The sequence below is a fragment of the Neltuma alba genome, unplaced genomic scaffold (genome assembly GCF_004799145.2).
Source record: "Neltuma alba isolate B1F8T4 unplaced genomic scaffold, ASM479914v2 tig00012508_pilon, whole genome shotgun sequence".
Lineage (NCBI taxonomy): Eukaryota > Viridiplantae > Streptophyta > Magnoliopsida > Fabales > Fabaceae > Neltuma > Neltuma alba.
In genome coordinates this window covers 693,611-707,926 of record NW_021636976.1, presented here as the reverse complement: position 1 = coordinate 707,926, position 14,316 = coordinate 693,611, and the positions used below count along the sequence as shown (strand labels likewise).

Here is a 14,316-nt window from a genome sequence, read left to right as displayed (position 1 = left end):
CGTACCCATGGCATAATCTAACCTAGCTAAACTCACTCTCTCTCTATCCATCCATCCATCCATCAATATGAAATTTTTCTACACCAAAATTTACGTACAAAATTTGTAATTTCAATAGCAAATGGCTAATTAGGAGTAGCCACCATTTACAAGAGAAGCTTGGTTTTATTACCTTGCACTCATACATCAGCCCAAGGCCTTAACGGGTGCACGATAACATTTATTCATGAATTGTGGATCGCAAATTCACAAACGAGTGAAAAATAGGAGGAAATTGAGCAAAGCAGATTAACATTTCAGATACACGTAACACGTATTTCATATGTATATATAATTAAGCCTAATGAAAACCAAAATTCAGCAACCATCATCCTACAAGATCTCCTGACACACATATATGTATGCCTTTCACAGAAATAGTACAAGATACTTGAACCAAAATGCGCATATAAGCGGATTACAACAAACGTGATAGCCATGTACCAGTAGCAGTTGCTTAAAGAGGAGAAATGAAAGAGTTAGCTTCTAAGAAGTTCATGTCATTGTAAATGGGAAAGTCCAACAAGAGCTGCAACGCTGTGTCCGAGGAGTCTTCCAAGTCATTAGAGATGGAAGAGTCGTCAGACGCGGCCATGAGACCACCTGCTGTTGGAGCTTGCGTGCAGAGAGAGGCCGTGGTAGCAGTGCACTTGGTGGAAGACGACGATCCCGGAGAGGAGACGGCGTGCATGTTGCGGAAGGCGTCGCCCACTTCGGAGTTCCAGAGACGGAGGAAGAAGTCGGAGTCGGCGGGGGTTTGGCGAAGAGAGAGGTCTCCTTGGAGAGGCGAGCCTCCGCCTCGAGCCGGGCACTCTCCCACTGAGCCATGTGGCGAGTGGAGACGGAGGCGTCGGGCTTGTTGGGATCAGGAGGAGGAGGAGACGAAGAAGAAAGAGGCTTGTGGGTGAGAGGGTCGAGACCCATGCACAAGAGTCGCTTCTTCAAGTGCGTGTTCCACAGATTCTTTATCTCATTGTCTGTTCTTCCCGGTAGCTGGGACGCTATCGCCGCCCACCTGCAAACATTGTCCATAATCTCTTTATTTAATCAATCTCAATCTGTATTAATTTGAACAGCTTCTGTATCACAAGATCAAGGTCTTTACGTGTTATTCTACGGCTGCTTCTACTATAATACTACCCTCCTAAATACAAGAACTTTATATATAGGACCGGAGGAGCAATTTCTTTCATGTAAACCTATAAGGCTATAATATCTCAAGAGTGGCATTAGTTACTTTCGGAATAGAGACAGCATTTCATACATAGCTACCTTATTTTTAAACAGAGGAGAAACACAATATCTTTGACCATAAAAATAATCCTCGTTCTTATTTCAAAAATATTATTACAAAAAATAAACAGACAATTTGAAGCTTGAGTATTGATCATCATAAACGACATCATGTTAATGATGGAGATGTACTGATCATTTCCTACTTTAAAAATAATAACAAATTAGATATGATTAGACCAAGTTTTCTGCAAAACAACTTCGCTATGGCAAGTTCAATTCCAGCTGGTTCATTCATTTCAAAATTTCTAGCTACACGTAGTCAAGTAATAAAATCATTTTTCATTTATAAATTGTAAACACAATTTCCCAGTTTTCTTTTGCCGTAAACAACATTTCTAGCTCTGTCTCATCTAAAACCGCGCATTAGCTGGTTATAACACCAGCATGATTGTATCAGGAAATTAAGTAGTACCTATTACCAAGGATGCCGTGAAGCTGTATTACAAGCTTCTCTTCCTCAACACTGAACGGACCACGTTTTATATCAGGCCTTAGATAGTTCGTCCACCTTAGCCTGCAACTCTTCCCACAGCGAAGCAGACCTGCGCACCACATACAACCTTTATTACAATTCAATCACAGCCTTTTCATTTTCAGTACTACTTGCTACTTATAGTCTTAGATTCAGTGCTTCCCAAATCAAAATGGAGGCATCGAGTTCTCAGGATTCGAACTGATAATAAGTGCAGATCGTACCAAGAAAAGACCATAAATGAGAGATAAAGGTTGTATTAATTATATACAAGCACGAAAACATCATACCCCAAAAAGTTGAACTCCTACTTCAAAGTAGTTTCTTGCCTTGTCAAAGCTAAGAATCATTTGAAACAAGCATCACTGTTTAACTGACAGTCAGAAAATCTAAAACTGAAGGCTTTTACCACCCAAAGCATGTTTGTTCGGAGTCAAGGAAAAGGAGAAGCCGGAAGGGACAACAAGACAGATGAATACCTGCCAACTTAGGGAGAGAACGCCAGCTTCCATGGCCACCATTCTTCTTGATGTAGTCAACAAGAAGCTCATCCTCTTCAGTCGTCCAGGGCCCTTTCTTCAAACCCCTCTTGTCGCAGCAGGGTGTTCTTCCCATCGTTGATCGACTATCAAGAGGCTCCAGATTCTACTTGCTGGGGCTCAAGAATTAAATGAGCTCAGGGGAAACTTGCGGGGAGAGAGAGAGGTAAAAGGGCCAAGTGCGTCCGCGAGAGAGAGAGAGAAGGCGAGAAGGGTTTAAATGTTGGGAAATGGTACGATCATGGAGAAGCCTGCAGGCAGATGGATGGGTCTGAGAAAATTTTGGATTCAATAAATATCGTTGCATCTGTAGACGACAAAAGAACGATTTAAATGTCGGACAAGTTGACAAGACCTTTTACTGATTTTTAAGGTTATTTTAGATAAAGGATTTTACCACAAATTAAATACATGCAGCAAAATCTATAATAAATACTTGTGATGGTAGAAAATCTTACCCACACCATTTCTGAACGAATTGGTGACGTTGATACACATATTAAAGATGATTTTAAAAACAGAAACAAATGAATTTTCAATCTGTAATTATGGAAGCTACGGATATGAGATGGGCGCGAGACGAAGACGGAGCGGAAGGAGAAATAATTGATGGGAGGAAAGGAGGTTTCTTCAGCAAGTTTGCAGCTGGGATGAGCAATAAATGCTCAACAGTGTGAGAGAGAGAGATAGAGAGAAGCACACAACAGTGAAAGAAGGGAGAGTGCTGGTGATGGCGACAGCATTAAAGGCTCATCTCTAAGAAGAGAAAAGGGCATTAATGGCGGATTCTCTGAAGGATAAAAAAGCAGCAACAGTAACACGCCCACAGATAAGGAAAGAAGAAGATCATTAATGGCGTCGATCATATTAATGCAGTCGCAGGGTACGGACACTCTCATGCAATGTCCTCCTTTTATTACCTCCACTCAACCTTCTTATCATGTCTAAATCAGAGTTTAAGAAAACAAATTAGTTAAAATAATGATTACGTATAAAATACATTTTTAATAAGCAATTAATAATAAGTGATTAAATGAGAGGGAATAATAATTTTAAAAAAAAGAGAGAGATTGTATGAGAAAACCAAAATGTATTATTGGATAGCACGGGTCTTGGAAATAATTTTTTAACCACAGTTTACCAAATAAGATATTAGGGGAAAAATTTGTCACGTGGTTTTCATAATTGCATACTTATATAAGACTTTGATAAGACCTTTTATGGTTTTATGGTTGAAAAAATATTTAAAAAATACCTATTAAATTTTAAAATAATAAATAAGTAATTTTGACAGACTTGTCAAAACTATTATAGAATTAGACAGTGTAATCTATTTATCTTTTTAAAATCTAATAGGTTTTTTTTTGGCCATTTTTTTATGTTTTGGGACGTGACTCCTCCTTACTTCTTCTCCATGAAATTAGTGAGTAAATTTTTTTAAAAAAATTAATCTTCAAATAAAGTTAATGCGTCTTCAACCTTTTTGATCTCACAATTAAAACAATTTTTCACTAGTAATAAGGAAGGAGTAATTAATTTTGCAGCTTCATACAATTTTTATTCTCTGAACTTGTTCTCAGATCTTAATCTCTCAACTTTTAAGTTGAGTTTTAATTCTTTAAATATAAAAATTAGTTAAGAAGTTAGTTTAGTTTCAAATATAAAAGTTTAATTCTTTTTCCTTTCGTAATACTTTATTAAATATTTTTAATTAATGTAAATTAAGTAGCCGAAGAAGAATATATTTTTTGAAGTGTGATTTTGAGATGAGAAAGGGAAAAAGAAAGAGAGTGAGGAATGGTCAAAGCTGAGGGTCATGTGCTGCCTATAAATGCGGTCAAACCATCCGTCACTATTTCTTTTGCTGCCTCTGGTTTCCTTCCCCGACAATAATCCATTTGTCTTTTATCCCTCCACCCCCACTCCCTGGCCTTTTATTTTTTAAATTTATTATTTATAAACTAACATTTATACGTCCCAAGCTGCTCTCCTTTCTTTTTTACAAGAAACTTTCAATATGTTTTATATAGATTAAAAAAATCTTGAACTTACTTAACTTTCATTTAAAATTTAATAACTTTTTAATTTTATCTTTATTTAATATATATTATAACTCATGTAAATAAAATCAACACAATAATAAATAAATAGCAAAATTGTACACCCATACAAAAAATTTCTCTCAATATCCTATAAATATAACGAAAAAAATCTTTTATCACTATCTTATAAATAAAACCAGAGGAGTATTTATTATCCTATTCGTTTTCCCATTTCTCTACCATACTCCTTGGTCCTATTTATAAAACAAAAAAAAGAATATTTTTTATCTTATTTATAAGTCATTTTATTAAACTTTTAACATAAATATACTATTTTATCCTTTATTTATTATTACATAGGTAATTATCTTTTTTTTAAAGGTGTATATGTTAAATAGGGGTAAAGTGCATTTTAAGATTTTTCTTTATTTGTGTAAAATATATTAAAATGCTTATAAATAAGATATGAAGAGTATCATTTAAAGAATTAGTTTTAAAAAGAACAAAATGTTTTGGGGGGGGGGAACAAGTGTCAGATGGCATTTTTACGCAAGTTAATTTTATAAAAATGATATTTTTGGGGAAAAAATCTAGTTAAACTCAAATTAACTAACCATTTTTTGTTGTCATGTATGCCAGTATACTTGTCCTTTTCATAGAATAGGGGAGAAAGCACCATATGAAATGCAGTACTTGTTACATTTTTTATATTGTCTTCATTTGATATCGATTTATGTTTTCCGAAAGTAGCCCTTTTAACTTCAGATAAAATGAGTTAATAAGGATAAAGCTAAAAACTCTATGAATTTTAGACAAGAGTAATAAGTTCAAAACCTCACCTTAATTTCAGTAAAGACGCCATGAATGATTTATGGGAAGGCAGGCAAGCAAGAGCGTTTCCCACGTGAGGACGAGCGGCTCAACAGTGTCAGCGTGTTCTGTTTTTCTTATCGTCTCCTTTCATAATGTGGTTATTCAAACTGATACAATTAGTTTACTCTAAAATTTGATTCAAATTTCAAAAGAATTACATCCTCTGAATAATTGTAAAATTTGCTTGCCCTGAATTAATTACTCTCTCTTTTGTTTGCCCATATACTTTCCAATTTGATCATCCTTTTCACAACCAATAGTATTTGCTGCACATTAATTAATTCAGTTAATTAACGTGTCACATGTTGAAGCAGTAGTTAAAGATCAGTTAAAGAAAGTAATTATGAAACACTAGTTTTGAAAATAAAACAAGGAATAAGGAACAACATCGAAGCAAAGGATTTAATTGTCACTTGAAGAAATTTCTCACAAAGCATTAAATAAGTAAAATTTTAAACATTTGGCCTTATTAAAAAGAACATTAAATAATAATATATTTTCTCTCACCTATTTTCTCTCTCTTCACCTTTACCATACCACTTTGGTCTTTTTTTTAATTGACACGTGTAGTAATTTCCCACTTACTAAGAAAAGCATGCAACACAAAATCTTTCATTTTTACCCTATTAAACATTCCGGTCCTTAATATAAGACCCATTTAACTAATTTGATTAAATTAAAAAAGTTAATTAATTATAAAAAATGTGACACGTTTTTCCTAAAACACCATAATCATCTTTTTTAATACCTTCTCTCCTTCTTCTATTTGATTATAGTTGAGAGAGTATCCATATGGGTAATTTGGAGAAAATTGATAAATATGATAAATAGATCTTATATTTAGGATCAAAACCAACTCAATAATTGAGTCTTATATTAAGGACCAGAGGAGTAGTATATTTTTTCTCACCTATTTCCGCTCTCTTCACCTTTATATCTGTATCTCTTAAGTAATAGGAGCAGAATTAAAAATGAAGTATTAAAAAAAGTATAAGTGACAAATAAAAAGGATCAAAATCCTCTTCTGCAAGTGACAATTAAAAGAACTGAAGTAGTAATTAAGAGGGGTACAACTGAAAATGAAACATTGAAAAGGACACAAGTGACAAATTAAAAAACAAAAAACCAAAACTCGTCCCGACAAATAACAAGCACCAGAGTGGCATTTACAGAACGGAGAAAAACGAGGATTGTTAGACTTTAATTAGGCTCTGTTTGGGTGCTCCAAAACCGTGGTTTCAGAAACACTTTTCCGCAAAACGAGGTAACCTCCTCTACATATTTACTTCGTAATCCATAAAAACACTTCTGAAACCATGGTTTTGTTTTTATCCAAACACTCCCTTAATGGGATGCGAGTGAGATAAGGCACATCCCTAAACAGATCCAATAACAAATCACGACTACAGAAACAAAAGTTAGCAGCAAACACAGCCACAAATGCAATAGACCCCCCCCCCCATCTTTCAATCCTGCCATGCCAATCAAAATTCAACACCCCACTTCTGAGGGTCCCAGTGGTGTTTCGGGGCTCTCAACCATAAATTAACCATAAAGCATCATTCCACAGCGTCCCCACAATAACCAAATCATCATATTGGATCTCCTCTCACGCTAAACTACAAACGCAGCTGCTTCATTGAGAACAGCCACATTCCCCTGAAACAAAGCGATACATACACATCAGTCTGTCACAATAAATCTAGCTTCATAGTGGCCACAAAATTGAATTAAATTATTGCATCAGCTACAACCTAAGAAAAAAAAAAAGAATTCATCTCAAGACTGAATTAACCATGAAAACACAACCAGCTAAGCCATTTCACGTAGGCTCCTCGGTATTCTTCACTAATAATAAGTCCTGACAAAGGTTCTAAGATATAAAAATAAATAAATGAACAGCAGTCAAATAAATATTTATCCTTCGCCAAATATGGATCTAATTGAAAAAAGAGCACAACAAACCAAAATCTTTCATGAGAACATTTTGATTATTCTAAACAACCAAAGTTAAACAAACAACATTAGTGGGATAAGACTTCAAATTATTGTTGTTGTTGTAAACAACCAACGTTGAACAAATGAAAAAAAACAGGTTCAATTGCACCTTCCACTCAAACCCTGAGCAACCAAGAATCAAATTGCGCACAAGAAATGCAGAAGAAAAACAGTTCCCATAACTCAGACACTCACCATTGCCACTCACCACAAATGCAAATGCAACCCGGCAATTTACCACTAATCACCGGCAATAAATTGCCTGATCAATGTGAGGTGGGATTTGCTTTATTTCAGTGCCAAGTTCTTGTTCAATCCTATATCTGAAGAAAGATGGAAAACACATTATAAAGCTAAACCAAGTATTTTGAACTCACATAAATATCAAATTACAAACAGAACTTTTTTCCTTTTGGACCACAAAATCACATACAAATTAAAGCGGTCTTCATAAGTAATCAAGTTCACAGCTAAACCAAGGTGACCAAACCTCCCTGATCGACCAACCTGCATGAAAGCATAACATGTATAAGAATGCTTGGACTGTGAGTTGGCGTCAAGGGAAACACGTTGTAGGCAGGGTAGAGGACAGACATCAAACATACCCTGTGCAGGTAAGTTTCTGAGTTCTTTGGAAAATCAAAATTAATGACAACATTGACAGCTTGAATGTCTATTCCTCTAGTAAAAAGATCTGTCATTGTTTCCAGTGAAAATAGGAGCATAAAAATATTAGGGCTACATATCACAAAAATCCAACCACAGGACCAATGAAGCACGTGCTAATTCAAGGCATACATTGAAACAAAATAAATAAGTAAATAAAGCAAATCATCACAAACATTTTAAAAAAGGATTGGCATATAACCAAAATATCATCACTTGATCAAAATACTCGCTTAAAAGGAGACAAGGATGGCCAGAAACCATTTCATAGGTAAACTAGTCATACAACCCACGACCCACGCACTTCATCCACCTCTTAGCTCAAACATACTCAATTGAAAGAGAAAATGGACTAAAGGAGCACATTAGAGAGGTTATATCTTTCTAATGTGAAGTTAGTGGGTGTCCATCCAGTGAATCTGTCAAAAGTATGCATATCTTTTTCTCATAACATAAATGATGCAGGAGCAATTGATGGGGAACAAATCTCTGCTGGAAATGACTGCACGGCCATACATCATTACCCTTTTATTTCAGGTTTATGTAATGCCATCTTTCACAAATACCAGAAATTTTGACCCCATTACCTTTAAAAGGGCCATAATCATCCCAATCTCCATAATCGTCTTTAACTTCTCCAATAAAATTCAAATTGCTTCTCCCTCTACCCCATTCTCCCCAATCTGTCAGCTGAGATTTCCAGATATATGTACTATAAGGTTTTACATTATTTACTGAACACATTCATGTATTTATTTCTGTAACATATTTTCCAAACTAGATAGCGACTTCTTTTTCTCAGACTAAAAAGTCATCAACATGAAAAATAATGATTAAGTGGAAAAATTACTAGATATGGCCATTTGAACAAGAAAGCAATTATTTGGCAGATCTCTTTCCAAATTTAGTTTGAAAACGAAGAATTAAATGGCATGATTTAGAATATGCTGATTATGAATAACATTAAAATACACATAACGGACATCATGCCCACTAGATGATTGATGAATGGATACCATTTTTTTTTTTTACAATAACAGATCCAAGTCCACCCAATGACGAGTGGATGCCATTTTTATTTTTTATGATTATAGATCTTAGTCCACCCAGTATATTACAGAACTTGCTTAAACTACCTGATTGTTACTATCGTTACAACCAACTCCAAAAGAACTTGTGAAGCATATTCACATCTATGCGTGTAGACAAGAGGAAGAGGAAATACATAAATTCCAGCAACATACCAGTACAAACAAGATTCCTACATGCACCATTGCGGAAATCATGAAATACTCTATTGCGATGATCCTGCAACATCTTTGCATGAATATAGAAGCATGAATACCCAAGTTCTGTAATTTTCTTGGCAAGGAGCTCAACTCGGTTCACTGAATTGCAGAAAATAATTGACTGGTTTATTTGCAGCTGCAATAAAAGACAATATCATCATTATATTCATAGCTGAAAAAGTAATAAACAAGTGTCATGATAAAGATGAATCCAACCTTCGAGAAGAGAGTGTTCAAGCAGTGGAGTTTCTGTCTCTCCTCCACAAATGCATAAAATTGTGTGATCCCTTTCAAAGTCAACTCGTCCATAAGGTTAATAACGTAAGGCTTTTGAAGATATCTATCTTTAAAGTCCTTAATGGTGACAGGAAAAGTGGCTGAAAACATCAAGATTTGACGATTGGTAGGCAGGAAATGAATCAACTGCTCTACTGAAGGCTGGAACTCTGGGGAGAGGAGCTTATCAGCCTGAGATGCATAAAAGCATTAAAAATCCTATAAACTGATACTGTAAAGAAACACGAGTGTTTAAATGTGGCAGAAAATGGACATGCATGAAGAAAAACAATATGATTTGGCTGTCCAACATGAATTAAAGATGCAAAAGTGAAAGCATTGTTCCCAGTAATCACCTCAATGGTGTAACGATAAAGTGAAACACATTCATAATCCTAGAATATTAGTCAAAGACCATAAAAACATAGATGATCATCAAACCACATTTTTATTATCAGATCATTTTCCTTCAAACTGCCATATTCCCAAGTCTCTTTTACTATCCAATATTTACTGTAAGTTTTAGAACCTTATCAACCAGAAACCATACATTTCAAATTTTTAGGTAAAATCTATTCACCTCATCCATAACAAGCATATTGCAATCTTTCAAAACACAAACACCCTTCTTCACAAGATCTAATATTCGTCCTGGTGTTCCAACTAGTAAATGGACTGGCTGATATAACCGCATAATATCATCCTTTAGGCTGGTACCACCTGTTGTAACCATAACTTGAATTTTCAAATGTTTCCCAAGCTCTTTGCACACTTGAGATGTTTGCAAGGCCAACTCTCGTGTTGGGACCAATATAACAACTGCATCAGACATTGTATAATAAGCGAATAGACAAAATACAAACACAGACAAGAATAACCAGTAAATACCCATAATGTAAAATCCGACTATTAAAGTGAAATAGCAAGAGTCGAATCACAAATTAATGATTCCACTAGTCATCTGCCATAATAATTTTCAACAAACTTGAACCAAAATTTTATTTCCATAATCTTCGAAGCGTAAAAAACATTATAAGAGCATTGTCTGGTCTCAAATAGGAAAAACAGTTCAAAGAAAATAACAGATATTCCTAAAACATCAATTTAAGGAACCAAATGTTCTCAATTCCTTGGATACTTTCAGCCCTAGATTCTGAAATGAGAACCAAAAGCTATTTCAAGTTCTCCAAATTGGGAGATTCAAACTTGCTCTATGAGAAATATCCACAACACGATATCTCTAAACTAGTTAAGCCATATTTATTTTATATATTCCTTTTCCTTTTCCACCACCCTCCCCCTTTTTCTCATTTTAAGACAACACCCTCATTCTGATAAATGTCAAAGGATCCTAGCTAACATGAAGTGTAGAATCAGAAGTAGGCTACAAGGAAGAGTCATGAAAACCTAATTTCGTCAAATTTAATCCTTTAAACCAGACTTCTGAGATTTTGCACAAAGCTTAAGTTATATAGAGGAAATCAAACCTTGAATAACATTGTTATCCTGGTCAATTTTTTCCAACGCAGGAATGCAAAAGGCAGCTGTTTTTCCTGTCCCATTCTTTGCCCTAGCAAGAATGTCACTACCAGTAAGTGCAATTGGTATACTTTCTTCCTGAATAGGAGAAGGCCTTTCAAAACCCTTCTCATATATTCCCATAAGCAACTCACGCTTCAAAAAGTAATCCTCAAATTCATTTCCTTTAGTCGCTGTTACATCCTGGGGATAAAATAATATAAGCAGGTGAAGGCAAGCATAAATGTTATAATTTTTAGTTCTTTTGGTATAAAGGAAGAAATATATTTGAGAATAGAGGAAGTCAAGGAATTTTAAGAGATACGATATACACAGACCAGAGAGAACAAGCACAAGCTCAAAACAGAATTTCAAGACCAAAAGCCCAAACTTAAGAAGTAAATGGGAGAAGTTTTTAAATCAGTTATGCAATGCATCACGCACGTGATAGGAGAAAAAGCTGTACGTGGCCATAAAATATCATATTACTGTACTTATTGTTTTGAGAATTGAGAACCAAACAAAGGGTTTCAGCTTAGAAGGAGCTATAGATTTCCAGTTTTCTGATGAAAAAAAACAACCTAACCCTTGGTAGGAAAGAGTAAGGAACCAAATATAGAACTAGCAAGAAAAAACAGTGGAAGATCAGGAGTTTCCAAACTCTCACATCTTATCTACTGGAAAAAGGAACAAGACAGACAATAGAAATAAGGGTCTGAAGCTCACAGCTCATCATTCACATTTCCGAAGAAACAAAAATCCCTAGATCAATTGCAATTAAAATAAGTTTTAGATGGGAGAATTATGCTTAATAAATAACAGATAAAGAAGACGCATTGCAGAGAACTAATAATCAAGAGAAACGTGTAATAATAATAAATAAGCAACCCCATTATACGATTATTAGTTCTTTAGGTAGACAATTCGATGTTTAAAAAACCATGTAAATATGAAGAACCATAACCAAGCATGATATATAGAATTTTATCAAGATAAAGGAACAACTTCATCTGAAATAAAATTAAAAGAAACTAATCTCGCAAGTTGTCAAAATAGAGCTAGATGATACTTGCTGATCACAAGGAGCACAAATTCCCACACGCCTCATACATTTCTAGACTATAGGCAAAGTCCAAACATGTGACGTAGCTCGTAGGTTGTGTTAAAAATTAAAATACGCGCGCGCGCGCACGCACACACCCCACATTACCACCCAACAGCCTCAAGTTCTTAAAGGACACACGGATCAACCTATCTCTCATTTATGCCCATTCAAAGGTTCGCGTATAGCAAACACTTACAGTACATAGTAATTTGTGAAAAGAAAACATCATCCAAGATGGATTGAAATGCAATAACAAGAAATTACGGGCATCATACTTAAGGTGTACACCCCAACAATGAACAGTCAACATGTATCGACTATGAGTAGTCACCAGAAACATAAGATTATAGCATACACAAGCATACCTCTGTTTTGTATCGGGTATCAGGTGGTGGTATCTTTAGCCTTGCCTTCCAATCTTGTGAACTAGCAGGGGGGGGGGGGGAACACGGATGCTATTAAAACACAATTTATCCTTTGGCCCAAGTTCAATAAAAAAATAAATAAAAATAAAATATCGTATAACAGTGATGATAGAGTAATCACAATTGACATGTGTTTGGAGCAGTTAGTCATGTAAGCATATTGTTCCCAAATTCCAATCTTTGCATTCTGTCAAAACTTAGGTGGAGGGCACTAAGTTTAACAACGTAATGTCCAAATAACATCTCTACTTTGCAATTAAGAATAAACATTTGCAGAGACAAAACATATACAATCAAAAAAGACAACAGGCCAAACCCCAGTGACCAGACAAGAGAGTGTGTGGGTGAGAGAGAGAGAGAGAGAGAGAGTATAATCAATAGAAAAATAGAACTGAAGCTCCTCAATTCAGTGCTCTAATATCCATATTCAAAATCATTTCAGACCCATCCCAAATTTTTTAAAACAATAAAAATCTTACAAAATTCTTGACTATGTGAAACATGTTTCAACACTCAAGTATCTTCACCAGATGGGACAGAGAAGAAACCTTGCGACTGTTCACTTACTATCAAGACTGCCAAATGAAATGAAAGTTATTAGAATCGATGTATGCGCCATGAACAACGGTATCGGATTTTCAAAGATATTACACTAATTACAAAAATATTATCCGTTACTCTTTAACAATCCTACATACTGCAATTCTACAAATTCAGCAAGCCGCAAACTTTCAACATCAACCTTACCTCCACAAAAGCTTCCACTTCATAAGCCCGTCATGATGCATGCAAGATAAAAATAAAATAAAAAATTAATAAACTGTTTTAACAAATGCACCTAGGGTCAACGGCTTCAGACTGGACAGTCTTCTCGACCTCGTCAACCGCATTGGAATCAGCAGCACCCGGCTGCGTCCGTCTCAGCCACTGTTGTTCTTGGTGATGATGCTGTTGATTCTGCTGCTGCGGTTGATGCTGCTGATACTGCTGTTGTTGATGATGGTGGCGGTACTGTTGATGTTGCGATGCTAAGTGCCTCTGCACGTACTGTTGTTGATGAGGCGGCCTGGGCTGAAACGCAGCGTTCGAGTTCACCCCTCCACGGCCAACGCCAATCCCAGGTGGGTATCTTGCTCTATTGTTCATTCCACCGATTCAAAGAAACAAATAGACAACGCCACCAAAAAAATAATCTCCGAGAATGTACAAAGCGTCAGAAGGTCTACCAACTAGCAAAATGGAGGTATCAAACGAATGCTTCTGGAAATGGCTTGCAATTGACCCTAAACCTACCAAAATCTTAGAAGAAAATTTGAAATTTCAGGGTATTATACCAAGCTGTGAAGAATTAAAAATGGCTAGGGTCTTTCTTGTAGGACCGAAGAGAGAATCCGAAAATTGGGCCCGATTCTGAGCCGATCTACAGCAAAATAGGCGGTAGAAAGAAAAGAGAGCTCGGGAGGATTTCTTTCACTCGGCGATTTCTTCCTTTGTGCAGAAAAGGAACCGGCGAAATTTAGTTCCTCATAGTAATAATAAGTGAAAGTGTGAACCGGGATTACGGGAATGGGGAAATAAAAAAAGTGTCTGGCTAAGATCAAAACTAAACTTTTAGAAGTGTTTTTACTGTATACAAAATAAATATATGAAAAAGTTTATATTTGTAAAAAAATATTTCTGAAAAATGCTTATTGGGCTTCCCAAACACCCCTTTAAGTAACTCGAGTTTGACCGGATTCACATAAAATGCATAAAATAAAAGTTAAATAAAGGTTACT

General features: G+C 35.6%; 2 protein-coding genes across 4 annotated transcripts; both read right to left on the bottom strand.

Annotated features, from left to right (window-relative positions):
- Positions 1–297: 297 nt before the first annotated feature.
- LOC114727793 (transcription factor MYB41-like) lies at positions 298–2,466 on the bottom strand. Its single transcript, XM_028914537.1, is given in 4 exon segments — positions 298–798; positions 801–1,054; positions 1,748–1,877; positions 2,287–2,466. Coding segments are annotated over 4 exon segments (822 nt in total). The 5' UTR covers positions 2,423–2,466; the 3' UTR covers positions 298–496.
- Positions 2,467–6,611: 4,145 nt separating this feature from the next.
- Positions 6,612–14,046, bottom strand: LOC114727790 (DEAD-box ATP-dependent RNA helicase 8-like). 3 transcript variants are annotated; one of them, XM_028914531.1, is made up of 10 exons: positions 13,377–14,044; positions 12,479–12,539; positions 10,978–11,212; positions 10,071–10,309; positions 9,431–9,682; positions 9,170–9,350; positions 7,865–7,953; positions 7,693–7,766; positions 7,455–7,582; positions 6,612–6,920 (listed from the first exon to the last, which is right to left on the bottom strand). In XM_028914531.1, exons 1-9 carry the CDS (start codon positions 13,682–13,684, stop codon positions 7,504–7,506), a joined length of 1,518 nt encoding a protein of 505 aa, XP_028770364.1. In that variant the 5' UTR covers positions 13,685–14,044; the 3' UTR covers positions 6,612–6,920; positions 7,455–7,503. The 3 variants fall into 3 exon arrangements, with proteins under 3 accessions (XP_028770364.1, XP_028770365.1, XP_028770367.1); XM_028914532.1 differs by having other exon boundaries at positions 7,468–7,582; XM_028914534.1 differs by lacking the exons at positions 6,612–6,920; positions 7,865–7,953 and having other exon boundaries at positions 7,498–7,582; positions 13,377–14,046.
- Between the last annotated feature and the right edge of the window lie 270 nt (positions 14,047–14,316).